A 27143-nucleotide genomic window follows, 5' to 3' on the forward strand; every position below is an offset into this window, starting at 1 on the left:
CAGGTATTTGGGTGGAAGCATGTGGTGGAAGGGAAAGTGTTTTGCACTTAGCTGAAGCACATGGTAATGGTGGTTGTTGTTAAGGAGGCAAGCCCCCTCAAGCAGATGATTTGGAAAATGGTGCATTATATATTGCTGTTTCTCATTTGGTTCTAGTGGGGAATATAGTCCCATGGTAGGAGTATCTGGCCTTCACGATATGCTTGAAGGGCTGGAAGAGATCTGCTGATGCTATAGGCAATGCATCTGAACAGTGAGGGACACGTGCGTTTGAGTATTAGGAGTTACATAGTTTATCTTATACTTTGTGAATTCATAAAGTCATTGACTCTGCTTTGCTATCTAAGTATGTTTTCCGGACCATAATGAGATTACAGTAGTTTCCGGTGATTGATAAGATGACTGCATAAGATCTGAGCTGTCCACCGCAGAGGCCCAATCAAAAGCTGCTATGAGTAAAGTGGGACAACTATGAAGTCACATCAGTATGGTCAACCATGTGTTCTTGTAACAAAAATTTAAAAATTTTCATGGCACTTACTCTGGAATTAAGTGTTTAGGTGATATTTATTCTTAGGCTTATATTATGTCATTTGCAGTCCTTCATGACAAGTGGAAATTGTCAGGTGGTTGGTTCCTCAAAAGCCTGCAATTCAAGACAACTGCCGAAATAAATTACTTAGTTTGCCTGAAAGATAGGATGTTGACACTTAGGTGGCTTTTATAAAATAAGCTGTTTCACCTCATGCCTCTCTATTATGTTTTGACAACTTCAAGCTGGAGGTCAAGGCTTCTGAAAAGGTGTATGAAGTAGCACTCCTCCAGAAAGAGCAAGGATTATGTTAGATAGATAGATAGATAGATAAAATCCACCCAAGGAGGAATTTCTCATCTGCAGGCTCTCCTGCAATATATCAGTATACAATCTTATGACTGTGTTGAAACTGAGAGAGATCATAATCCTCTTTCAAGAGTGCTAAATCAAGAGATCATGTATTTTCATCTAACAGAGCTTGTGTTGCATAGCATTTGTCCATAATATATTCCTTCACAGTGAAAGCCTTTATTTTCTTTTATTTATATAAACTTCAAATATTTGTCTTTCTATTCCTGATGAAAGATAATATTCATTTATTAAAGTGAGATTTAAACAGATAATAAGTGCTTTTTTAATGTTTCCTGAAATCTATCCTTGTCTTTTTGCCCTGAATTTCAAGTAATTCCAAGCCAAGTTACGTATTCAATGAGGATCAATTCTTAAGTAATATGCTTAAATTTTATATGCTGGTTTTTTTGTACTGGCAGAGAACGATGTCTGAGTGGTAGTATCACACAGATAATGCTTGAATAATAGCAATAATACATAATTCAGTGGGAGAAAAAGTAAAGACTCATTTCAGAAGAAATGACAATGAGAGGTCTTATAGCTAAAGTCATTCCTCACCTTTCTGTCTGTTTCTTGTTTTCTCTCTCCTCCGTGTCCTCTGTTCAGGAATCTCAGCAGATGCTTGGGAGGTTGATTCCAGAAAAGCAATTGCTTAATGATCAGCTAAAGCAAGTTCAACAGAACAGTTTGCACAGTAAGTATGTTTTTGTATATGTCTGAGTTTGTATAGGACATGATACTGCATTGCACAGTGTACTGTGTAATTTCTTTTTTTGTTTTGCAAGATGCACGTTGAAAAATGTTGCTTTGTGTGACCTGAAATTCTCTGTATAAAGCAATACTTATTTGACAATATGTTTTAAAACAGGAGACTCTCTTCTTACCATCAAAAGAGCCTTAGAAGCCAAGGAACTAGCACGTCAACAACTTCGAGACCAGCTAGATGAAGTAGAAAAAGAAACCAGAGCTAAACTTCAGGAAATTGATATTTTCAATAATCAACTGAAGGTAATCCTAGACTTTTTAACCATTTCTTCTAAAAGTTCAGTTAATTATTTTTTAATTTGATTATGAGGAAAAAAACAGAATGATTGATTTAGAATGTCAGTTTTGGGAATGTTCTCAAATCTCTTTCTTGGGAGGTGGTTTGGGGTTTTTTGTTGGGTTTTTTTAGATTTTTTTTTAAGAAGGTACTACTTGGCATCCGAACTCAGAGTTTGAATCAACTTCATCTGCAGAATCTATGCAAGAATAGATTTGAGCTCTGTTTCCGGATCCGTGATATGAAATTGCCAGTTTCTGCCCTTTTGCATCAAGGAAGCGCAAGCCTATAGCAGGTCAACAAATCTGCTGGAATCAGTACTTCAGATTGAAATCTTTGTTAGAGAGGCTTGATTTTCTGCTGACACACAGAATTTTTATCTGCTTTTTGTAAGCTTATACTTGTTCCTGAATGTAGTTGTCTGTTGTTTGTGGTTTCATGCTTTATTGATCAGTCTTTTGTTAAAACGATGTGATTTGTTGTTTATTTCTGGACAAGAAAATGACAGAAATTGCACAAGTGAGTAGAGGAAGTGTTCTTTAGAGAGAAGTTATAAATCAGTCTTCAGTTAACAAACTTCTAATAGCATTCATTTTTTCATAAAATATTCTAATGTTAAGGTACTTCATCCGATGATTCAACTGATGGTTTCTCCTGAAAGCTGATGAGAAAAATACTCCATTTCCTGCAACGTATAATAAAATGAGCTACAAGTATTTAGAAGGAAAAGAACTATGATAGATACATTAATATTTCTGTAGTTGTTTTGAAATTAGATAAACTATTTTCTGCTTTAGAATAGAAGGTGTGTTTGAAGTTAACTAATGAATAGCTTGTTTTAATATCAAAGTTAATAATAATTTTAGGAAGACTGAAAAGTTGTAGACCATACTACCTGTTTCAATGCCAATTCAAAGATGACTCTCAGTATCTTAGGCAGGGAAGTAGGAAGGGGAGAACCTCTGCAGAGTCATAAGAGACACAAGACAAACAGAATGTGCACAATTTAATGTAAAAGAAAACAGAATGGTTTACCTTTTTTTTTATATATATATATATATATATATACACACACACACTTTTTGGACACATTAACAAATCGTGCTTTTTGGGTGCTTTTTTTTGTATTTGTCTTTTTTTTTGTTTTTAAAATTGAGTCTTTTTGAAGTGTTTTGCAGATAAATATGAATAAAGGTTATTAATTCTAAAATTGTCAGCATTCAGTTTGATCATAAATGACCTAAACAGTTTATAAGTGGGCAGAGGGATGAATAATCTTAGTACTGTCACAGTCACAAAAAAGCAACCCCAAACCAAAAACAATCCAGTATTTTAAATGTTGAAGGACTTGACTTAACAAATAAGCTAATGATAATTAAAAATTGAAGATCCATATTAAACAAAGACATCAGTTTATCAAATGTCTGCTATCTGTCCAAGAATACCTTGGCTAATTATAAACTGTTTTGCAGTTTAATGGGAAAATTGATTTCTGTTTTCAAATCTTAGTGTTTAGACTTACCACTTTAAATGCTGACAAGTAGTTATGTAGACAGTTCTTTGGGAAGACTTCAGCAAGCTTTGTTTGGCTTTTGGATATTGTGCTCTTCATTTCATAATGTGTAGGAGTGGTGCTTAATAGGAAGACCACTTTTTGTTGGTGTATGTTGGTGGTTTTGCCTTGCTGCAGTTTTCTTGCAAGAGATGAGTTTAAGAGGGGCAGTGCAGTTGTGCTACTGAAATTGAGAGGTGGGAGCTTAATTCAAAGAGAGTTATATTTTCTCCCTTTTGTAGTTTCACTAGATGTGCAAGATGTATTTTGAGGGGCCTGGATGGTTTTAATACTAGATTTAAATATCTACAAAAGCCTATATACCTTTTTGTGGACTCAGCATGAAATGATTGTAGTACTCCCAAGTGCCAGAGAAACTTCTTAGAAGGTGCTGTGTGTGCAGCAGTGATTTAATGACTTATTCTTTTGGAGAAAGCTCTTAGAATATTTTGCATATGAGACTATGCACAAAGCTAGTGAAAGCTTTCCTGAGACTCATGGTTTTCTTAGGGTTTGTGTGAAGTGGAAGTTCTGTTCTTAAACCAAGGCAGAACACACCTATCTCTTAGGTAATAATGCTCAAAACAAAATCATCTAGGAACTTGCATAACTCTAAGGTACTTTTACCTAAAAAATCAAAAATCTGGGACAACTTTTAGGAACTGCCACTGGAAAGATGACTGTCATGTTTGCGATAGGTAGAAAATGGCTTATAAATACTTGCTAAATTAATAGCTTCCCCAATTAACAGAAGAACTTTTTGTTTACTTATTAGTAACTGAGTGCATAAATACAGCAGGCTCATTTGGTGCTACAGTACCTTGCAATTTGTGTAATTATCAGTCAACTGTATAATGCTCACATTTAAGTGTGATACTTTTCAAATAATGTTATCAAAAATTCCACCACATCTGAGCTCTAAATATATTAAAGGCTTCTTATTTTGTAAAGTAAGAGAAAATATGTAAAGATGGGAAATACAGAAATATTTATATTTAAAATGTATTTTTATTAAATAGATACATTAAAACTTCCATTTTTAATCAGGGCTGTTTCAAAATTATCCTTTAATTTTAACTGCTTTTTTTTTTTAACTGCTTATCAGTTTAAAACTGATAGGTAGGTTTTTTATGGTGGTCTGCTGTTACTTGGTGCCTCAGTTTACTGAGAGATGGACATTTGGTGAGGTGGCTGCTAGGATGGCAGCACCATAATTGACACTGTCTTGTGCAGCTTTTGTTCTCTGACAAGTGATGGAGCAGCACTGGTGCTTGCTTCATCTTCTGTAATACAACTAGCTTCTGAACAAGAAGCAGAATGATGTGTTACTGTTTGTGAACTCCCAAGGGGGGGAAAAAAAGCATATCTAAATACTCTTTAGATATATATGATCTTACAACATTTTGCATTTATTTCCTGTGGAGAGAGGGACTAATACATGTCTTTACTTAGTCAAAATGCTTAATTTAATAGAAAAAATAACCAAAACTTTAAATATGTAAGATACTGCTCTCTCGAGTATAAGGTATATGCCAAAGTAGTTTTGATGAAATGTTTAAGAGACCGTGAAGTTAACGGCAACATTAAATTATAACCTTTTGTCATCATTGCTGAGATTTATTCCTTATTGGCTATGAATGTTGATTAGATTATTTCTTACGTAAGTGTATCCTTAAATTTTGCAAAACTCTGTTGCAAAACTATATTTCTGATTCATTCTCTTGAAATAGGCTACACTTGATCTACTGATACTGAATACAGAAATATGCTGTGATAGTACAAGATAAAATGAACAATTTCACTATTATCTAGTGTGCCTTTTCTTTGATGAGACCATAAGGTTTACCTAATATTCCCATATGGTTTAGGTTACAGGTCAGCTTGTTAACAGTGTAGTAGTATCCAGTGGATTGCACTGCATTTGCCTACATATTATATTTTCATGTTCTGCAGTGAGTACTTAAAATAAGTGTTAAATTTCCTCATCTTTGCTTTGTGTCTTAATAGCATATATGAGTGATTAGAGAGATAAATGAATTTTTTTTTTCCCCCTGAATCTTTTGTTATCCCTCCAAAACAACTGATTTAAATTTCTTCTGATTAGTCTATTGGAGCTCAAGTACTTCAATTACTTTTGTTTCAAGTTAACATTTCAAGAGTTGGAAATGTTCTTAGAATTGGATTCCTTTCAAAAACTTTTTGGAGTACAAAATGTTATTAATTTTTCAAAACGGGTAGTTTCAGGAAACTTGTTAATACTTGTTAGTCAGAGAAATAGGCACCTTAGCCTGCAGCTGGTCAGATATCCTTTTAAATCATAATTGAGTCATTTTATCAGAGAAGATAATAGTCTTGTGGGTTGTGCTGTATTTGGCTGTACAGTAAGTGACTGAGTTTGTAACAAGGTTGAAAGGTAAGCCACATTTTTGTGTCCTGAATTAGGTTGAAAGAGTCTTAACTTCCATTACTCTTTAAAAATTCTAGCCTAGAAATCTAATAGTTAAAATTGATACAGATATTAGTAAAATGTAACTGGGCACTTTTTTCTTTTTCTCTATTTCTTAGAATAATTCTGCAGAATAGGAGGCTTTATATTAGGTTTCCTGTTTGTATACCTATAGTCCTACTATAATTTATCTTTACAAATTCTTTTTATATTCAGTGTGAATTTATATTTAAATGTTTCAAAGGTCAGTAATCACACACTGTCAAATAAAACAATAGTAATTTTTAATACAGTTTTTTTTCTCCAAAAAGCAAATAATCATTTCATATATCATAGAAAAATTAAGTATTTAGAGCTTATCTGTGTTATTGCATAGGAAAAGAGAACGAATAATACTGTTTCTGAAATCCATTAGTCTTGCTGAGACGCTATTCTCAGTGCCTGGAAAAAGTGATGAACAAGGAGAATCAAGTTCTTAAAAATGTTTTACATTTTGTGTCATGTTCCAGTTGTTGTCAGTCCCTGTCTAGTCAGTGTGCACTGGACAAGTCTTGCATATGAATGCCTGTTTACATTTGAGCGTTTCTTTCTTCCAGTCAGTGGCAATGGAAGATGCAATGCTGCAGTGCCTGGCAGTTCTCCTGGGCTGCGTCAACTACTTAGACTCCTTTCTAAAGGTCTCCATGCCATACTCAGGCAGTACACAACTGTCTCAATCTGAGTGATGAACCTCCTCCAGTTATGTGCTTCACTTTACCATAAACAGATGAGTGTGCAGTGTTTAACTAAGCTAGTAATTAATAAGAGGTGCTAGCACTAAAACAGAATTAAAGGGAAGAGCTTATAATTTGATTCTTTATCTAATCCTTACTGCCTAGATGAGGAGTGTGCCTTGAATTGCAACTTGGACAAGGTACTAGTTAGTTATTTTTGTCTTTTGCTTATCTGAAACCTCAAGATTTTAAGTTAATTGCTTATTTTGGTCATGGTGTTCTGAATTTTTAAAAAGAAAACACTTTCACGTTAAGTGTTCCTACACAGCACTGTAATTTGTGATTCCAGGTATGAGAGAGATGACAATATATTCCCTTTATCAAAGCCCCCATAGCTATAATACTGGGTGAAAGGAGAAACTGTCTCTGTCAAGGACAAAGCAGGTGCTTTGGGAGTTGGGGAATGACATAGGAGAGTATTGCTGTGGGAAACCTCAGTGAGCACAGAACTGTAGGGTTCTTCCCTCTGGGATCAAATGCTCTAGTTTGTCTCAAGGGAAGAAGATTTAATGGAAACCTTGTTTTGTAATCCCTCAAGTATCCTAAGTTCTATTGTCTTTCTGTCAAAAGGCAAAATTTGGGCTGAAACAACTACATTTCTAATGTTAAGGTTTTCATAGCGATATGACTTGTCTGTATATAGTGAATATTACTCTGCTGTATGAAACTCCTATTTTAATTCGTATTCAATATTATGTGGATACCTAAATGTGGCTATTGTAACATCTCAAAATTATACTTGTTAGTCTGTTTGTGAATTAAGTGGAAAGGTAACAATTTCTCTCTAGTGTTAAGGTAAGAAGTCATGCTTTGTCCTGCACACCAGAAACAAGAAAAGCATTGTTATGTCTTTGGAGTTATAATATATGATTTGTACAGCTCTTAAGTTGCTTGTGTCTGTAAAGGATGAGTGTAGGACTGTGCTGAATATTCAGCTGGCAAACGTTTCTTTCTGTTGACTGTTGAAGTGTTACTATAATTTTGTACAACTGGTGTCCTGTAGTGCTGTGGGACATGCTGATTCTTTCTCCCCCATCCACCCACTGGTACTTGGCAAAGCAACAGAGCATCTCCCTTTTGCATGAGACACAGATCAAATCTTTATTTCCTCCTAGCTAATACAAAGAAGGATATATATTGCATTTTTTAATCTCCAAAAATATTCCACCTAATGCTGGGATTATAAACTAGGTTGGATTTTCTTAACTGTTACAGAATGTATGTCACAGAAAAAAATCTTTTCACAAAATACTGAACTAGCACATTGGCTTAGCTGGGAGGGGATAATGTGTTAAAATGTCTATGGAAAACTTAAATAATTATTAAAATGTTCCTTGAGATACTAGTGTAGCTGAGCAACTATATAAATGGCAAAATGAGCAAACAAAATTTTATTATTTGGACTAAAGTTGGCAGCAGCACTTAACTGCTGTGATGCAGCAGTTGATGGTCCTGCTATATGTACTCAGAATAAGAAACTACTTGCTTCAGACAGACATGGAGGCACGGCTCATAGCTGCACCTTCCCCAGTTACCTATTGGCCATAAAAGTGGCATGTATCGTACATTTAGCAGTGAGATAAACTTAAATGGCTAAACTACAATTAAAATACAAAGTTGGAGCTAGCCTTGTAGCTGGACTTCTAGTGGAAGTAAATGTTTGCTGCACAGATGTCTTGCAAGTTGTAATTTGGTTTTCTGTATTTGCAAATTCAGGAAGTTTTGCTGAAGGGGGCGGCGTAGCAATATTGTGAATTAGGTGTAGATTCCTCCTGATTCTGCATATATAGATGAACGGAATCACTCTTTCTAAAAGTTTACAAATTTCTTGTTAAAAAGTAAACTGAGCTCAGATACTTGCATCTGGGTTGTCTCACTTAAAGCTTTGGGATTTATTGGGGAGGGGGGTGGTTGTTTAACTATGATAAGCTTCGTACTCTTAAAAGGTTTTGGTTCCTCTTTCTTTGCCTATTGATTTTTTCTGTTTAACTGCTCAAACAACAGGGTTTGGGATAAATATGCAAAGGGGAAGAAGAATCAAACCTGGAAAGCACTGTTGTCTAAATAGCTTAAGATTTTGCAAGTAATAACAGGTTATCTTCAGTGTTGCCTTATTAAAAATGCTTGACTATCCCAGGTGTCTCTGTTCAATAGCAAGAGTTTTCATTGGCCAGGACTCAGAATCTGAGCTTCTTGGCGTACAAAGTAAAGTGACAGGAGGGGACATAAATGTGAATGACAGCTAAAGCAAGTAGAACAACTAAGGATTTCTAGATGGAAGCCTGTGCTAAAGCTGAACTAAACATAGGAGTCAGAAACCTGTGTTTTGGATAGCAGTCCTTTTAGCCAGAAAAGAGAAACTGCTTGTTAAAAATCATTAATGCTAGTCAAGATACTTGATATTTCACAGAAGCAGTATTTTGAGCTTCCAAAACTTTGTAGATACTTAGTTTTATGGATTTCTGCAATCTAAAAAGATTTGTAATACTGTTGGCCAGGGGGAAAACTGCTTTCAACTGTGCCATTCTATAATCTATGTCCTTTCAGATGAGTGCTTGTTAATCACTCCACTGCTAATGTTCTTATGGTTGTATATTTGTCCTTTGCACTTCTATGTATTTTTTGATATAAATAAGGGTTCAGGTGATCATGTAGAAAAGATGGGGACTGTGATTCCCCCATAGAAGTCAATTTGGAACAAGGGTCAAATCCTTTGTACCTTAATATATTACAAATGTAACAACATTAAAGAAGCTGAATTAACAACATACATTTGCTGGAAATGACTGTTCACTCTAGTTAGCACTTCAGAAATTTATAGTCATGTCAGAGGTCACCTCTAGCTCCAGGTGCAGTTAACCAACTGTGTGTTCACTCCAATCTTCTGATACCTTTATTTTCGTTGTTCTTTATGGGCCAGCTGCTAAAACCCCATTATGTTTGATATTGCTAATATATTTCCTTTATAGTAGCCCTTTTCATTACACCAAAATAAGGCTATGTATGAATGTTTACAACCATGGGCATCAGGGTTTAAAAATTTTCCCAAAGGCAATATCCTGCCTGAATAATTCTGGTAATTATGTAAGAGTAGTTTATTTTACATTCTGTAATATCCATTCTAGATCCTAACTATCTGCTAAGCTTTAATGTGACTATGGAAATATGGTATTGCCCAAATTATCTCTGTATTTCAGTGACTTTCATGGCCTTAGCAGAGTTTTAATTAAAACTTGTATAAGAACTGATTATGTCTTTTAATTATGTTGAATTTGGTTTTCATTGAATTTAAAATTGATGATCATTTATTAAATGAGAATGAGAGCTAGGACACAATTTAAGTTTTTTCCCAACTTTCATCCATATATCAGAAATGTTTTTAATACCTTGCAAGGTCACGTGCTGCTCCTCTTCATAATGTAGTTATTTTGATGTCTTGAAATTTGATATTGCACAGTGTGCAGTTGTTCAGCACTAATGCATGTATTTCTTCCACTAACTAAAATTTTTAGACACAGTGCAAGTACAGTCTGTAAATAAGTATTAACTTTCAACTTTTATGAAACTATAGCTAAGAAGTTGCTAATAATGTTGTGAAATTAACTTACTGAAACTTTTCTCATTTTGGCCATTTGAATCACGTGATATTTAGGTTTTTTCTTTTTGTGCAATTTTGTATGTTTCTGTCAGTGTATGAAGATAGTTACATGAAATCGTCATGTGGCTAATTTATAGATGTGAATTTCTGAAAAACTATTCAAATACTTTCAAGATTAATTGTTTCAATCCCTGAACAAATTAAGATAAAGTTTTTAAGGATACCAGGATAAACAAATGTGCATGATATGTCACAACATAGTTCAATAAAAGTAGACATTATTAAGATATGGATTTAGAAAGAGTTTCCTGCTGCAAGCTTTTTCTACATGTTTTTGTACTATATTTGCATTAAAAAGTATTGATTTTTTTTTTTTGAAGTGAACTATTTTCAATGAAAAATTTCAGTTGGCATAGGTGAAGCTGTACTTTTTTCCCCCTTGTAAATCTGAGGAGTTCAGACACACAACTCTAGGTCATGCAAATAGATTCTGGATAAAATTTGTATTTTGTTAATAGATGCTAAGCAGAAAACAAATCTTGAGTAAAAGATCATGGTTTTATTATATTCTAAATGTTTCAGGCAATGCCCTTCCAGTTAGAGGAAAATTATTTGTATATGGATGAATACTCTCAGTGCCACGATTCATCCCAAAGACATTGCATAAGTAATTCAGTCTCTTGGGTATATAAAACAATGCTGAAGATTCTTTAGTAGATCTCCATTAATTGCAAAATAAAACCCATTAACTGAAACAGTTGCTATTACAAGCAGCTCAGAAAGCAGATTTTTGTATGGAATTCAATAAATGAATTTTACAAACCAGCAAACAACTTAAATATAAGGGACTTTCCAGATTAAGCTTTGTCAAACTCTTTGTCAATTTTTTAAAGTCCCATTTAAAAAAGGCTTTCTTGTTTCTTAACCCTTTAACATGTCAGGTTATATGAATAAAAAGAGGAAAACATTAAGTGCTTTGTAGCCCTTTGAAATCTACCTTAAAGGTCTGCCAGTGCATTTGGCAATACTGTAAGTTTGAACAGAGATGCCTAACCATTTGCAAGTTTTGTTACTTCACAATGAAACATCTGGGACCATTAGTTATGATTCACATATAAATGTTTACACATATTTTACTCTTTTCTGTAGGAGTTGAGAGAAATACATAACAAACAGCAGCTACAGAAGCAAAAGAACTTGGAAGCTGAGAGGCTGAAACAGAAGGAACAAGAAAGGAAGACAGTAGAACTGGAAAAGCAAAAAGAAGCTCAAAGGTAACAAACTGCTTTAATTTAAGCCCTTTCTGTAGATGTGTTAGAGTGCAGAGCATTTTGCAAACAGGTAAAATAAACTTTGCATTCCTAGGAGCATAATCTCATCTCAAACAGTATATCACTAAATGGGAAGAATACCCAAGACCTAGACCAAGTTTCATTTCAGTGCAGGTGATCTCTTTTAAAGCTCAGGAAATCTCTTGATTTATCCTTGAATGAGAAGTGTGCTCTGGAAATGAGCTTCTGTATCCATCCGTCACTGTTACTTGTCAGTGATACATACAGATTTCAGCAGTTACGTAAATGTGTAGTGTGATGCTACAGCTTGAGAAGGTCTTGAACTCTGCAATTAACTATCCCTGTCTTTTATATTAACATAAAATACAGAGCTAATGTTTTTCTGCTACACACTTGGAAATTTGTTTTCTATGTATATTTATAATATATTTATGTAAAATGAGTGGCATATAGGCTAGCAACCAGTTCTGTTCTGACATCTGAAAATCAGTAGCTGTTTGATTTAATTTTTAGTAACTGTGGGGGTTTTAAACTCTTAATGTAGACAGATGTGGGTCAAGAGATGAAAACAAAGGCCTGAGAACAAGAGGTTTTAAATTATTGGTTATAACATTACATGGACTGTGACCTGAAGTAAATAGATAGCCTGTGTTACTGTTTGGTGAGTTAAGTTAATTTTTACATTTCAGGCAAAACCAAAACAATGTCTCAGTGAAAACTGTGTCTTCAAACAGAAATCTTATACATAGAAAGCAATTACATTTAGATAAGTCTTAAATAATTGACGTAAAACCTATGTCTTTAAAAATCTTAAAGATCAACTTCTTAAATAGCAAGCTTTCTAAGAAAACAGCTTCCTGCCGCAAAGAAATAATGACACTAAATATGGTAATTATGTTGGGACTTTTCCTTGCAAACAAGAAGGCTGCTGAGGTACTGGAAGTATAGAAATAGTAAATAATAAAATACTCCACTTCCTTCCAGAAAAGTGGAAATTTAAAAAACAGATTTAAAAAAGGAAAAACTTCTGCCATGGAAAACTTCATGTCTGACTTATCATGCTAGTTGAGCATTCAGACTTTATTGGTATTGCAAAACTTTGTGCTGTGCAGCTATTCAAGCTTCTAAATAATTGTAATTGGTATACCTCGAAACAAGCAGTCTACCAAGTCTTACTGATTTCCAACAGACACCAAAATGAATAAGGTAAATGATTAATACTCATAACCTGGATACTACACCATAATGGTTACAGACGTATGCTGCCATGTAGTAGTAGCTCTAGTGAAAGCAAAGAAAGAACGAATAATCTAAGATCATAATTATGTGCACTTAAATCTTTGGCTTAATGGATATCCACAGTCGCTTTATACTGAGAACAATCTTAGCAATTTTTTATTGGTAATTATGCACTGAATTGTGCACATACTTAATTGAGCAAACAGATATACAGACATACATATTTGGGGATGGTAGAGGTCTTTAAGACCTTTTATGGCTAATTAGTCTTTATTAACTTAACGCTAATTCCATGCAGATTTGTATGATTGTGGGAGTAATATACAGTTCAGAGGGAAAAAAACCCTACATTTGAGTAAAATGAATAGAGCTTACTCTTGGTGTTTGGGATAAGAACTGCACGAGTGGTATAATGCAGTTGGTGAGAGAAAAAAAAATTGAAAGAGTAAAAAGCAAGTATAGGTAAATCCTAGCTTAGAGGCCATATTCACAATAATTAAAACATCAAGAGTCTTAAGTAAGGAAAAGAGCAGAATGTCAAGTTTTCTGTTCCTAACCTTAAGCTCTGGTACTTGGGCCTGGGCTTCTCAGTCTCTTCTTACTACCTTTTTTGTCTTCAACTTGTGATATTAGCTTTCATAACAATCAAACAAGAAAATTCTGCAGGTTCTATGGAAGGAAAAAGAAAATCAAACATACGCCTCCCCCCCCCCCCCCCCCCCCCCCCCCCCCCGCTAGATTGTTGCCTGCTTGCTCCAGCAGTTAGAGCAAACGTGGTTTTTAAGTATGGGAAGATTTAATCACTTCTATTAGAAACATAATTAAAAACTCAGTTTCCCATTTAAAGCCCATCTGACTAAACTCACCAGGTAAGACACCATTCAAGTCAAAAGAAAACTGAGCTCTGTATGCCTGTGTGGTGCAGCTTCAGTGTTACAACAAAACTGCTGAGTAATTGGCTCTGAATGCTTTGCAGGTGAATATACAAAGGACAAATGCAGCAATTAAAATAAGTTGTCAGAACAGCGAATTTATTAACTTGTTAGATGACTTGCATTTAAGGCAGAAAAGTGTAACAGTATTTCATAAAGGAGGAAGTGATATTCTTCACTCTGGTATCTTAACCTCTACTCATGGTGTACTGATCTAAAATATTGAAACGATATCAGCAGTTTAATTGACAACCAAAGATTTTTTTGAGCTTGTAAGTTAGTAGCTGCCATCTTAAACAGCTTGCTGTGATGCATTTGTCACTAATTTTGTAAGTATGAAGAAAGTATGAAAGTGGAATAGGTCGTGGAACAAAATAAAGCACACTGTGCATCTGTTATAGCCCTTTAGAGTTATATTTAATGGTGCAAATTGTTTCTAGCAGACATGACTTATTCTTGTCTTGTCCTCTGTCAGAGGGGAAGGACTTGTTAGTTTTCACAGTTGGGAATGTGAAATTTTCTGAATAGTTCTACAGGAGTGCTGTATGAATCTTGCAGATGATTTTACTCCTTGCAACTCAACAGGAGGATCAGGACTACCATATTTTCTGATTACTACTTCTTTCTTCTTCTTCTTCTTTTTTTTTTTCCCCCCCTGATTTGGCTGGTTTGAATCTTACCTAGGGATGTTTGTGGCTTTGAGAAAATAAGCAGAACCAATTTGTTTGGTGTTCTTGACTTCTTCCTGTATTTTTGAGCTGAAGTCCATGCTGAACAGATAAAAATTGAAGTGTGTAATTTGCTGCTTATTGGGTTTCAGGGAAAACTTAATGGTAAGAATTCATTATTGAAAATGTCTGGCAATAGCTGTAGTTGATATCTACAGGCCTAGATTAAATAAAACGAATTGTGGAGCAAATGAAAATGGTAACTTGCAATGCTGATATAATGGAATACACAGATTGCTTAAATTGGACCACTTGGGAAGAGATTTTCGAAAGCAGCCTTATGTGGAACTGAAGGGCTTATGTCTGGGTTCTTGGGTGCCAAGAAGTTTTGTTTCTTCACACAAGGGAGAATTTTTTTCTTCCTCTTTTTCTTACTCCTTTCTCCATATGGTTCATCACTAAAACCAACTGCATAGGATTTATGAATGCCATGGAAAACAGTGAAAAGACAATACATAAAAGTATTGTTGAATCCCCAAGCTGAGACTCGGATGTTGTTGAGTTGAAGAGGTGGGACTGAAAGTGTAAGATACTGAATGTTATCAAGCTTATGATTTGCAGAGTAAGAGTAAGACTAAGAGTAAGACCAAAATAAGACACTGTTCCAAGATACCTGTGTGAGGTTTCATACAATAAATAGAAAAACACAGGTATATATTTATTCTCATGTTATTGTAGAGAAGATATTACAGCCTCAATGAAGTAAGTAAAGCATTTACAAATCTCTGAAGAACTCAGACAAGAAAAAATAGTGTTGAATAATATTTTTTCCCATCTTACATTTAGCTCCAAAAGGTAAGTAGTTTATAACTTCTGTATGCTCAGGTTGCTCAATACCTCTTCTAGAGTTCTGTGGAATTGTATTGTAAAGGTACAGAATTGATATGTGAGTTAAAATAAAATTTTAAAAAAGGTATTTATTTAAATGCAAAGAAAAAAGCAGCTCAAGGCAATGGAGGCCTGCACTTAGGTTACATTAACTAGTATTCTCTTGATTGTCTGAGAGTCACAGCTCTTTCTTTATGAATACATATGGAGTCATGCAAAAGTCATAGAGTGCACTTTATACTATAGATCACACACAAAGACAACTAATGTTTATGATCTTTTGTTTGACTGCCTTAAAAACACCCACCTTAACTGTCCAACAGGCGAATCCAGGAACGGGATAAACAGCGACTTGATCGAGTACAACCAGAAGAAGAACTTCAGTGGCAAAAAAAAGTTCAGGAAGATGAAAAGCAAAAAAGGGAAGAAATATCTAAGAAGAAGGAAAGTGAGGATAAGGGGAAACAGGAAATGCAAGAGAAACTGAGTAAACTTTTCCAACCACATCAAGAGCCCGTCAAGCCAGCTGTCCAGGCTCCTTGGTCAAATGCAGGTAGGGTAAAAAAAAAAAAAAATAAAGAACAGCTGTTGCATGTGCTTCTTGAACAATTCTGTCTTCCATTTAATACAGAAGAATATTATGTTTCAAGGTTGGATTGTTAGTCTAGATAAAGTAAATCATGCATGGATTGAGCTCTAGAATCCAAAAAAAGTTTTTCCTTTAGGCTTCACTATTTTTCCTAAAAGTATGGTGTTTAGCAGAGTGTAAAGCACAGTTAATGAGACTCACAGTGCCAGCTGAAGAATCTTAACTGTAAGTTGTGAGATCGTGATGCAAGATGTCAAAAATTATTTCTTTGTTTTTCTTTACATTTTTTATTTTGATGTGGAATATATGCCTTGGGATTTTTTGTAGTAGCAGTATGTAATTTAGTTATCCTTCTTCCTCTTCGCCCTTCCCCGTGCATGTTGTTTACCAAACAAATGACCTGAAGTCTAAGATTCAATCCCCTTTTTTCTGCTATGCACATGATCACTTTCAGCTTTTTCTCTGCATTATAACCTGATTTTTGCCCCTATTGGGAATCATGGTTCGCCCTTAAGTGGCTTTGATACATACACAAGAGAACTGATTGGGAATGTGATACTTGTTTGAAAATTTGATCAAAGGATTGCATAAAGGGGAAATTACCTTCTGTCTTTTAGCCCAAATCTAGAATTGACTTGATCTAATATGTCCTCTTGCTAGGTTTTGTTTGTGCAGAGTAGCAGAGGGAACTTTTATGACTGAATAGACAAAATAGGAAGTGCATTATACAAAAGCAATTTAGCTTATACCTTTGGGGCTTTTCTGTATTCTTTTTCTAATAATACATCTTTAGCATGTAATTTTTTTAATACACCATCTGTAAGTGACCTCTTTTCAGCCAATCTATATGTACTAGAACATTTTGAAACATCTTTCCTGGAAGTATAGTCAGGCTGCAAATGAAGCTGCCACACAAGCAGGCTCCAAAAGTATTCGGGATACCATTGATATATGCCAGAACATCACTGTTTGAACCTGTGGCTGATCAGATTTAACCTAAAAAATCATTAAAGCATTTGAAGAGTCATATATGTTGCATCATAAGTACATGAATCTTACTACAAAAATAGTTGTATATATCATAAAAGTTAAAATATAGTAATATTTTACCTGATATTTATAAAATAGTAATAAAATTGTATTTTAAATAATTCATTTTGATATTTTCCCTTGTGTAAAGAGAGGACAATATACTTCCTACAGACAATATATGGTTTGTTAATTTTTGTTGCCACTTTCACCTTTTTCAAATATCTAAAAAATAATGTGTTGTGATATTTTATTTTTTCCTTAACCTTTATATCTGTGTGGGGTTTTTTTCCTTTGCTCAGAAAAAGCTCCTCTAACCATTTCTGCTCAGGAGGATGTAAAAATAGTGTACTATAGAGCACTGTATCCTTTTGAATCAAGAAGCCACGACGAAATCACTATTCAGCCAGGCGACATAGTCATGGTAAGAAGGGATTGTGATATTACTTGAAAAAATTACAGAAGTGTTTGTGTGATTGAAATTATATATGGCAAGATTTTTTTATAGACATGAGAAAAATATTTCAGTGAATACCAAAATTATGTGATATGACATAGTAACCCTATTATAATAATGGATAATTTCTAACAGTTCATTCTAAGTGTAAAATTTAAATATAATCTGAGTAAATAGTTATCACTTTTAGTATACTGAGCCAGGTGTGTCTGTCAATGTGTTTAAAAAGGTTCCTGTATAGAAGTTATCTCAGTGAGAGGTGTCTGTCCTCCAGGGTACCTAGGGAGTAAAGTTCCTGTTATTTTCTATTGAGACAGTGGCTATTATGTGTGGAATCAAAAACTAGCTTTGAAATATGTTTTTACTAAGAAATTTACCTTTTTATAAGAATAGTAAAAGAGCGGTGTAAAGTTTTTAATTTGGAAAATTGCCTTTATTAAGAGAATGTGATGTCCAGTGTAATACTATGTGAAACTATTACAATAAACTACAAGATGACTGTACTTCCATCATGATCACATAAACAGTAACATAGTCTTTGTATGGTGCTGACACTTCTTCAGTAATATTGGAAATTTTTATACAGCTCTTCTGGTGGCAGTTCTTGGCGTTATGATCTAGTGCAGGGGTCCTCAAACTTTTTAACCAGGGGGCCGGCGTGCGGATAAAGTGGCAGGCAGTCATCTGTGGCTGCTTGGCTTCCGCCCCCAGCCCCTGGCGGGGGGGACAGGACGGGGGGTTCTGTAAATAGTGGGGGCCAGATTGAGGACCCTGGGGGGCTGTACCCAGCCCGTGGGCCGTAGTTTGAGGACCCCTGATCTAGTGTAATTGTAACTTGAAATTTTTTGTATGACTTACTGTTTTTGGTTTTAATCTACTTAAGTCTTTTTTTGAGATACTTTTACATTTAAAGAGGATACACAGTAGGTAAAACGTCATTTCTAAAAGTGGAAACTTCAAAGGTTAAACATTTGGTTGCAGGTGTGTTGGTACAGAATTATTTCCTTTCTTTTGTGTGTTTTGTTTTTTGGTTTGTGGTGGTTTTTTTTGTTGTTTTTTTTTTTTTTTAAGTAGATGATGAGATACAGGGATGTGGTCAGCCTATAACTGTCAGGTTAAACTCTAAAGCAATATTCTGCTTTTGTCTTTAGTTATTTCTAAAATTATAGTTCTGTTGTTAATGACTGCAGTTATTAAATGTATATGTTAAGATCACACTAGTAATTTATTAATATTAACAAGCATATGTCTATTCATAATGAAAATTCCTAGTGTTACTATTAAATGAAACCTTGTTCACTGTGGGAAGGTGTATTCATTATAGTGTTCTACCCAGCAAAACAGACTTTAAGACCTATTGCGTTTTGGCACAATTTAGTAAGAATTGTTTTTTGAAAAAATACTCTTTGTAGACTCTAATAAGTTGTAATGATAACTATTTTTAAAAAAGCTTGTTTTCTGGGGAGATGAGCCTTCCTGTCTCAGCCTTTTTTTTTGGTTTCGTTTTGGTTTTGTTTTTTTCATCGATTCAGCTGTGTTTCACTGATGTGTTTGTGAGGCATTAGAAGCGCTTTTGGAAACAAAAGGCAAATCCTGGATTAGTAGCGCTACTGAATGACTCAGAGGCCCGATGCCATTCTGTATAACAGTGCAATGTATTGTTATTATGTGTCAGGAAAATAGTATTGGTCAGTCAGCAGTTAAATGAGAGAGGATACAGGTGCATGGGTCTCCTTAGGCTATTGAAAAATGCTGTGTTGTCTGGCTTTCTTGGGAAATAGATTGTAGCCTAGGCATGGAAACTGTTTTCATCCTTGAGAAAAAGCGATCACTATTAGGTAGACTTGCAGGGAAATAACATTTTTTGCCAGAAAAAGTATATTTTTAAAGAGCACTTCACACATTTCAAATAGAGACTTTGAGGTTATCTGAATCTTTCTATATGTTAATTTTGGACTTCTATTTTAACTTACCCTACAAAAGTAGGGTAACTACTCTCAATTTTCATTAACTAACTTCTGACTCTAATTAAACCTGATGACTAATTCTTGTGGGATTTATCTCCTGCTCTTAGTAATTGCTTAAATGGGCTACTCTTAGAAAAGTTAATATAAGTAAGACACTTCTGTGAAATATGTTATAATTTTACCTTGCTTTAAATCATTGCTTTCCTGATGGAGGTTAAAAGGGAATGGGTAAGTGTGCTATATGACTGTTAGGAAGTCTATGCAATTTATTCATTTTCATAAATACAGATTTTGTTACCATTTAGTTTACTTGTTTTTAAATTCACCTTGGGTAAAATTAACAAGCAAGCTCACATTGTCAAAAGTAATTTAACTGCAATGGACCAGAACTTACTTTTGATAATGGGCATTTGGACTCCTAGACTCTTCTCTGTCTTTAAGTGTTTGTTGTGTCCTGTGGGTCTAAAAGGTTTGAGTTGATGTTTTTTGGAAATTAATAATTTACAAGCTTACATGTTAAAGTGTGTCTAATTTATGACATAAATGCAACTCTGTAGTTAAGCTGACCTATACAGTTAGGAGTTTGTGTGCAACAGAATAAGTATTGCTTAGAATAACTGTGTTCTAACTTAGGCAAATCTAACACTTCACCATTTTAACACTTATAAATGGCTTTGTGTGTGCTTGTGCAATCATGTCCTATAATCGTATAGCTGTATAGAAGGTACCACCCAAACTGTAACTGCCATGAGCAAAGAATTCAGCTGAAGCTCAAATCCATTACTGCGCACATGGAAACCAGGCCTGAATCCTGGATGTAAATAGGACTGCAGAATTCATTATGTCAGAATGACTTGTGGCTTTAATAGATGTATAGCTTGTAAATAGTTTTTATGACACTGTAATGCACTTTTACACTGTGCATGAATCTTAAAACCTGTCTTGGTGGAAATGAGGGAGAAGGATGAGGGTTTATTCTGAAATAAGTATTTGCAAATTTGAGGAGGGCTTTCTTCTGTCTGACTTTCCAGTACACATTAGTTATCTGTAGCACTGGTGTGTCTTGTGTAATGTTTTAGCAAGTGCATGGGGTGTGGGCTGTATTTTTTTAATGCTTCTACTTTTTAATTACAGGATTTTTATATTTTCTCTTAATGTGGATTTCTGCTTTCTCAGCTTCTTACCTTACTATGTACTTTAAATTTATTTCGCTTGTAAGATAGATTGATTTATAATCCTAACTATAATTTAACCAAGCTTTTGTCTGGGAACAAATATTCCGAGCCCAGAAGGCCGTGCTTCTTTCAGGGCTCTGTCTGTTCAAGAGCTTAAGTTTCTATGATGTGTATGAATATATGTATACAATGTATGGAATTCTTTTCCTTTGGATAGCTCTTCTACAAAGCAAGTCCTGCTGGCATTTGCTGCTCTTAGGGTCCAGCTTGAAGTAAATGAATGGATTCTGTTGTTGCTGATAATATTTTGTATAATAAAGCTTATTTAAATAAACTTAAGCATAATTTGGTGAAATACAGGTGGGTTAATGAATTACTGAACTGTAGTGGCTCTGATAGCAAGAGGACATAAGCTAAACAGGAGGTTCATGAAGAAGCTTCCATGGAAAGTCTAAAATTAATGATAGTTTCTTATGGGTTTGATGGTGAGAATTAGAATGAATGTTCTTTGTATTAGACACATAGACAGCCTCGTTGTGTTAGATCCTGTGTAGGCGTAATCAGCATATGGCCTCTGGCCCACGGTTGATATTCAACATTATAACAGGAATTCCAGTAGTCTCAAAATATCTATATCAAAAGCCTACAAGTAGATTAGAATTAAAATTGTCATTGAATGGATAGATAGTTGAACAAAACAGATAATGGTACTCTGTTTAGCTTTGATTAAATACTTTTTGTTTGAATATTAGGGTGTTGCTTCATAGAAAAGGGCTTCTCTTACTGTGTGCATGCATTGCATACACAAGCCAAGCCAAAGTGGAGTAGACCACTGCAAAGCCAGTCCTTCTGTTGGCAGAGCTGCTAACTGGATGTGTTGCTTTTGCTGCTAAGGTTTGGGTTGCTGTTACTCCTGTCACTTGTGTTCAGTTGCTGGAACTAAGTAGTTGTAAGCTGTGGCTCTAAAGCATATTTGAATAAATAAAACATAAAACAACACACGCTATAATTCTCTGTACAGGTGTACATTTAACATGTAGTTGTATTTTGGAAAAAAATCTGGGATAGTTTGTTGTAGGGGCTTGGGGATGGTAGGTGTAAAAATATAAGGAAATTAGAACAAATTCATTCAAAAAAAATTCAAAGGAATTTATTTAAAGTTCCACTACTGTACTACAAAACCAGATGCAAATTATATTTTATACGAATAACTGAGAAGCCAGATTTTTCGAGTTACAGAGTTAAAATTATCCTTCAAAGTGCCTTTTCAGAAGTATACATAGAAAACATAATTGAACAAACATAAATTTGACTATCCTAATAGGCTGGTTTATGAATTATTTTAACTTAAACCTGTCTTCTAAAGAGACATTAAATTGCTTGGTTTTGTCACCCTTTGGGAAGTGGTTGGTTTTTTCTCTGCTTGTAGAAAGCATTTCTTTCTGAAAAAATCACAGTGGGTTTTGTATGACTGATTCATTTCAAAGATGCCCTCTTTAGAATATCACCATAACAGATTTTTTAGCTTTTCAGTCCCTATTCTTTGTATGTCAGTGTTTCTAGTTACTACTTGACTAATTGAATGAGGGTAGAAACTATGTGACTACTCTTAGGTTTTTAGGATATTCAACTTGACATCAGGTGCTGACAATCCATTTCTCCCTCCCCCTTCCAAGATTCACCCTGTGCTGTGACCTTCCATCACTCATACTGCTGCTTTAACTGCAGTGGAAATTTTGCTCTGCACTGCAGTAAAACCACATTGAACCGGTCAAGCATGTAGTCCATATCTCTGGCTTTGCTTTGAGTTAATAGGGACTGAGAGAGAAGATGGACCCAACAAAAAGCAGAAGTAATGTTTTGTTTTGCCTCAAAAGAGGGTTGTGGGATACAAATTACAACAGGAGGCAGTCAAAGAGTCAACAACTGGCCTAAGGCGCATTAGTCTATCAGCAACTCAAGTGAGTAGTCCATCAGCTTCGTAGGTATCAAACAAGTAATCAGAGGCAGAAACTTCGCAGCTTCCATTTCAGTCACTTCTAGGCAAAAGAATGGTCCCACTTTTAGTCTAGAGCGACTAGTTTGCACCATTACCAAAAATAATTTTTCTTGCCACTAATTTCCTTTCTTTCTCCAAACAGGCATCTGATGGTGTTCTATTTTGTTAAAATTGATAGAGTGAATTCATAGGTGTGTTTCAAACCACAGAAGCATCTAGCTCAAGACCCCCTACTATATGCTGGTTTTCCTGGTGTCATATACTGAAAACTCCTTTAAGAAAAGGATACTATTTCTTATTCCTTAGCTCATAAAGCATTATCAACAAATCCCTTACATTGATAATGGATTTTTAGGGAATGGTGTCAAGTGATTTACAAGTACAAATTTAAGGATCCTTGCCTGCCCTACTGTTATCTGCTACAGTCAACTCTTGAATTACACTGTTGTTTGAAACCCTTGCATATTTTGAAATACTGATTGCTACTGGGCTAAACAGATGAGAGAAGTTCTTGCCAAAGACCAGCCACAGCATAAGGTTGGTCATCTGACTTTTCATTACTGGCCTGATTTTACTTCTGACTTGACCATTGTTGGGGAATCTGCAGCTACCACAGCAGATTGTTGCACAAAGTAGGTGTTATTTACATATCAAAGGTGCAAACCCTATTCATATGTAAGGATTTGCTTGAAAACTGAGATTCTTTTGACCTACCAAAGAGATCAGATAGCTAGAACACCAAATTTGCCAAAATTATTACTGAACACAATTACTGCCTTTTTTCTTCTAAAAAATTTCTGCAACTGACATGGCCTTGGAGGTATTTAGCCACCATATCAGTTCACCAGGGGTAGCATAGTGAATTATTTGTCTTCTCTGCAATTCTTGCTGAATGTAGTAAGCTGCAGCTCACAGAAATTAAACTAATCATTTTTGTTGAAATAACACACTAAGACAGTAGTCTGTCAGTAGAGCTTGGAGAACAGATGTGTGAAATGTTTAAGAAGAGTTCACAGGAAAGTGTGGAATTTGCAAAACCGTAGCTTAATAAGATTATAATAATCAATAAGTAGGAATTAAAATGCAGTTGCAAAAATGGCCCTGTTTCAACCTGTCCTTTATGGCTTGGCAAAGATGTTGGAGTGAGGTGAAAGAACCAGAGGCCTGCAAATTTATGTATGAAATCTTGCCACAGAATTGTTCTGTATAAATACATCAGCAAATCTGTGGCTATGCTTTGTTGGATGGGTGTTTTTTGTAATATGCTGTGGGGTTTTGTTGTATTTTCTGTAAGAGAGAATCTAGGAATATTGTTTTAAACTGTGTTTTCTGTTAGTTAAACCAGAAATATCAATATTTAAGGGATTTCTGTAGAACTCACTTCTCCCAAATCTGCTGTACTATGACAGACTTTCAAGCAGCTGTTTAAAAAGCCTTGCCTGGTTTATGCATTAGAACTGAAACAAAACCTCTCTACCTCACCACCAATAAATCCTTTTAATTTTGGCTTGAGGGGAAAGAAGGAAAAGAAAAAAAAGAATTGCAAAGCAGTAGTACGTTGCAAAATATTCCTTTATGTATTAATATGCCATAGAAGGAATAGCTATCAACTTTCAAAGGTAAATTACAAAATTCTACCTAGGTGGAACTTGTATTTGTAATGAAGGTGTCACGTCTCTGTAACTAGAGAAAGTTAATTACTGTGAATGAGGTGGATTGTTTTAAGTAAAAATTCCATTTGTAAGTTATGTTTCTTAACTTTCTACCTTAATGTGTCTACAGGTGGATGAAAGCCAGACTGGAGAACCAGGGTGGCTTGGTGGAGAATTGAAGGGGAAAACTGGATGGTTCCCTGCAAACTATGCAGAGAAAATACCTGAAAATGAAGTTCCAGCTTCTGTAAAGCCAGCAGTTGAGGCGGCTGCTGCACCTAAAGTTTCTGTGCATGAAACCACTACATCGCTAGGAACTCCTGCTCCTACAGAGTGTACTACAACTGCCAATAACTGGGCAGACTTCAGTTCAACGTATGTTTGGTAGTGGTCATTACCTTAAATATGGTGGAGTCCTTTTTAATCGATTTGACTGTGGTGGCAGTTAAAACAGAGTATCAGGATTGCAAAATAAAACCAGCTTGTTTGAAGTGAAGCATTTTTTCCATAACAAATAGCTAAAATCGCAGCCTTGTGAAACTTTAACCATGTTTCCATCGTATCTGCCTGAGCAATGCAGAAGGACATATCACAAATAGGAGACATTCCTAAGAGGATGGTGATATGGTGGAAATCCCAAAGTGGTCACCTTCCTCCTTTTAAATTAATTAACACCAGTCCTCATTGAAGGTTTCCAACTTGGATTATGTAAAATATGATAATAATAGTTAACATGAAAAGATGATTTATTAATTCCTTATCACAACATTAATAAGACTGATGCAAGTAGAACATGTGCCCTTCTCTATATGTCTTATTAACTCAGTGTAATGCTCTGTGCAGTATTATCAACCCTATGTAAATGGGGTTGGGTATGTAATTGTCTTATCTTTGGATCATATAATACATATTTATAAATTGAAATCTAAATTATCTTAGCACAATATTATAGTACATGGTATGTTCTATTTAAAAATTTTCATCAAATAGGTCACAGGAGCATTTCCAGTTATTTAAACTTTTTCTGTTTTACTACAGTCATGTTCTCTGAAGGGGGGGGAGGGTAAGACTAAGTCTTGAGCTTTCTGGAGATGTCTGGCATGTACTGGATTTTATCGTTTTGAATAAACTATACTTTTGGCAAAGCTGTTTCTACCCTAGGTGCATTAATATATGCTTTTATGCTTTTCATAAAATTAATGTTCAGTTTCAATACAAAGTAAGTCCAAGAGCATTTATAGTAATAATACTGTCCTTGATGTGATAGAGGGGTTAGGGGTGGTTGTGGCCTTTGGACAATATTACAGTCTGGTGGACAGCAACTGATTACTCCAACTAATAGCCCAAGCAACAGGCAAAGGAAACTTATGTTTAAGATAGATGCTTTGTTTACACTCCTAGAGTTCAGGGGATTATGTTCATATAAGTGAGTATTTGGAGGCAGAAGTGTGGATTATGAGATTTAGTAGGCATTTTAAAGGACAAGAGATAACATAAAAAGATAAGAGGTTGCATAAAACTAAATGAAGTCAGTAGGAAACAATTTTAAGTAAAAGAAAAAAGATAAGGATTTGAATGAGAAACAGTGAAATGATATATAAGGGAAATGAATGTGAGAGATCAGTGACATTGAGGTGTGAAAACTTCAAACTAGTTTTGAAGACAATAATGATTTTTTCTTTCCTTTTGAGTTACTTCTTTCCACTGTGTATTATATAGACTTCTGTTGTATTGGGACATAGCTAAGAAATGAAATTAAATTATAAGAACAGCTGGCCTTAAGTAGCAAGGACAAGTAACTGTGTTTAGAGATTGCCTTTTTAATATTATTGTTAGCCTATGTTTGATTGCACTACTTACACCTGAGAGTTATGATGCTCATGGAATATTCAATTAAAAGAAGTTAACCTAGAATGTAGAAATTTTTTTCTGCACAATCTTACTGCGTGAGTGTGTTTATTCAGTTGAAAATGGTAGGAATTAATGTCATTCTCATTTTTTTTCCAGATGGCCAACAAACACTAGTGATAAACAGGAGACTGATAACTGGGATGCCTGGGCAGCTCAGCCATCTTTGACTGTTCCGAGTGCAGGGCAACTGCGGCAGCGATCAGCCTTCACTCCTGCCACTGTTACAGGATCATCTCCCTCTCCTGTCTTGGGTCAGGTGAGCACTTATATTTGTTAAAACTGTTCTGACCCAGCATAAAAGTTTGGAAAGCAAAGTATGAACATTGACCATGCATTAAAACAGTCCCCTGAGACAAGTAAGCTCTTTCAGTTCGGAGTGATGAACAGGTAGTGTACATCTACTTGCAACATTCATGGCAGAATTTAACATGAATCAGTTTCTGTTCTGGTATTCTGTGCTGGGTTTTTTTAGGCTTTGGTGGTCCAGTCTTAACGTTTTGGCAGGATGCCTGTTTTGGGTCATTTCTGTGGGGCTTTCCTGAATCACATGAAAATAACCTTCACTCCAAAGTGGATTATGTAGTTAAGTGGAATAGCAATGGACAAAGCCTCACATCAGATGAATTCTGTCCATCTGTTAAGGCATTTCCTCCGTCTTAACTGAACAACATAACTGTTCTTGTAAGCTAAAGTGTTCAAAAAATGCTAAATATCTTAGTATCTTAAAGAAAAAAAGAAGTTGGAATGTACAGTGAATAACTTGCAGCAAAGCATCATTTTCCCTAAAGTTTTCTTTAAATCCTGCCAAAATAGCCTCATGAAGGTTTATTACATGTGCATCTTGTCAAATTTTATTTAACTTGTTAAGCAAAATCTCTGCTAATCTTGCATTATATTGATTATGTGTTAACAGATAGAAATGTAGGACCGTAAGCATTTCTGGTATTTCTTTGTTTAATGGACTTTGCTTTAAACAATTGAGGGAGAATCTGTGTATTTTGTTGTTATATAAGTAGCATAAGAATATAATTCCTTAAGCAGCTTGCTT

General features: G+C 35.0%; 1 protein-coding gene across 7 annotated transcripts in view; it reads left to right on the top strand.

The window, feature by feature from the left end:
* ITSN1 (intersectin 1) overlaps positions 1-27143 on the top strand; it is a 136377-nt gene that overhangs the window by 65196 nt on the left and 44038 nt on the right. For 6 of the 7 annotated variants that reach the window (XM_040584983.1, XM_040584988.1, XM_040584984.1 and 3 more), the window contains 8 exons: positions 1493-1580; positions 1755-1894; positions 11447-11571; positions 15640-15869; positions 17237-17358; positions 19572-19586; positions 24315-24559; positions 26192-26351. In XM_040584983.1, coding sequence (XP_040440917.1) covers positions 1493-1580; positions 1755-1894; positions 11447-11571; positions 15640-15869; positions 17237-17358; positions 19572-19586; positions 24315-24559; positions 26192-26351 — 1125 coding nt within the window. The remainder of the gene's footprint in view (positions 1-1492; positions 1581-1754; positions 1895-11446; positions 11572-15639; positions 15870-17236; positions 17359-19571; positions 19587-24314; positions 24560-26191; positions 26352-27143) is intronic. The other variant, XM_040584985.1, reaches the window with a different exon arrangement.

This window comes from Falco naumanni, chromosome 2 (genome assembly GCF_017639655.2).
Source record: "Falco naumanni isolate bFalNau1 chromosome 2, bFalNau1.pat, whole genome shotgun sequence".
In the NCBI taxonomy this organism is placed as follows: domain Eukaryota; kingdom Metazoa; phylum Chordata; class Aves; order Falconiformes; family Falconidae; genus Falco; species Falco naumanni.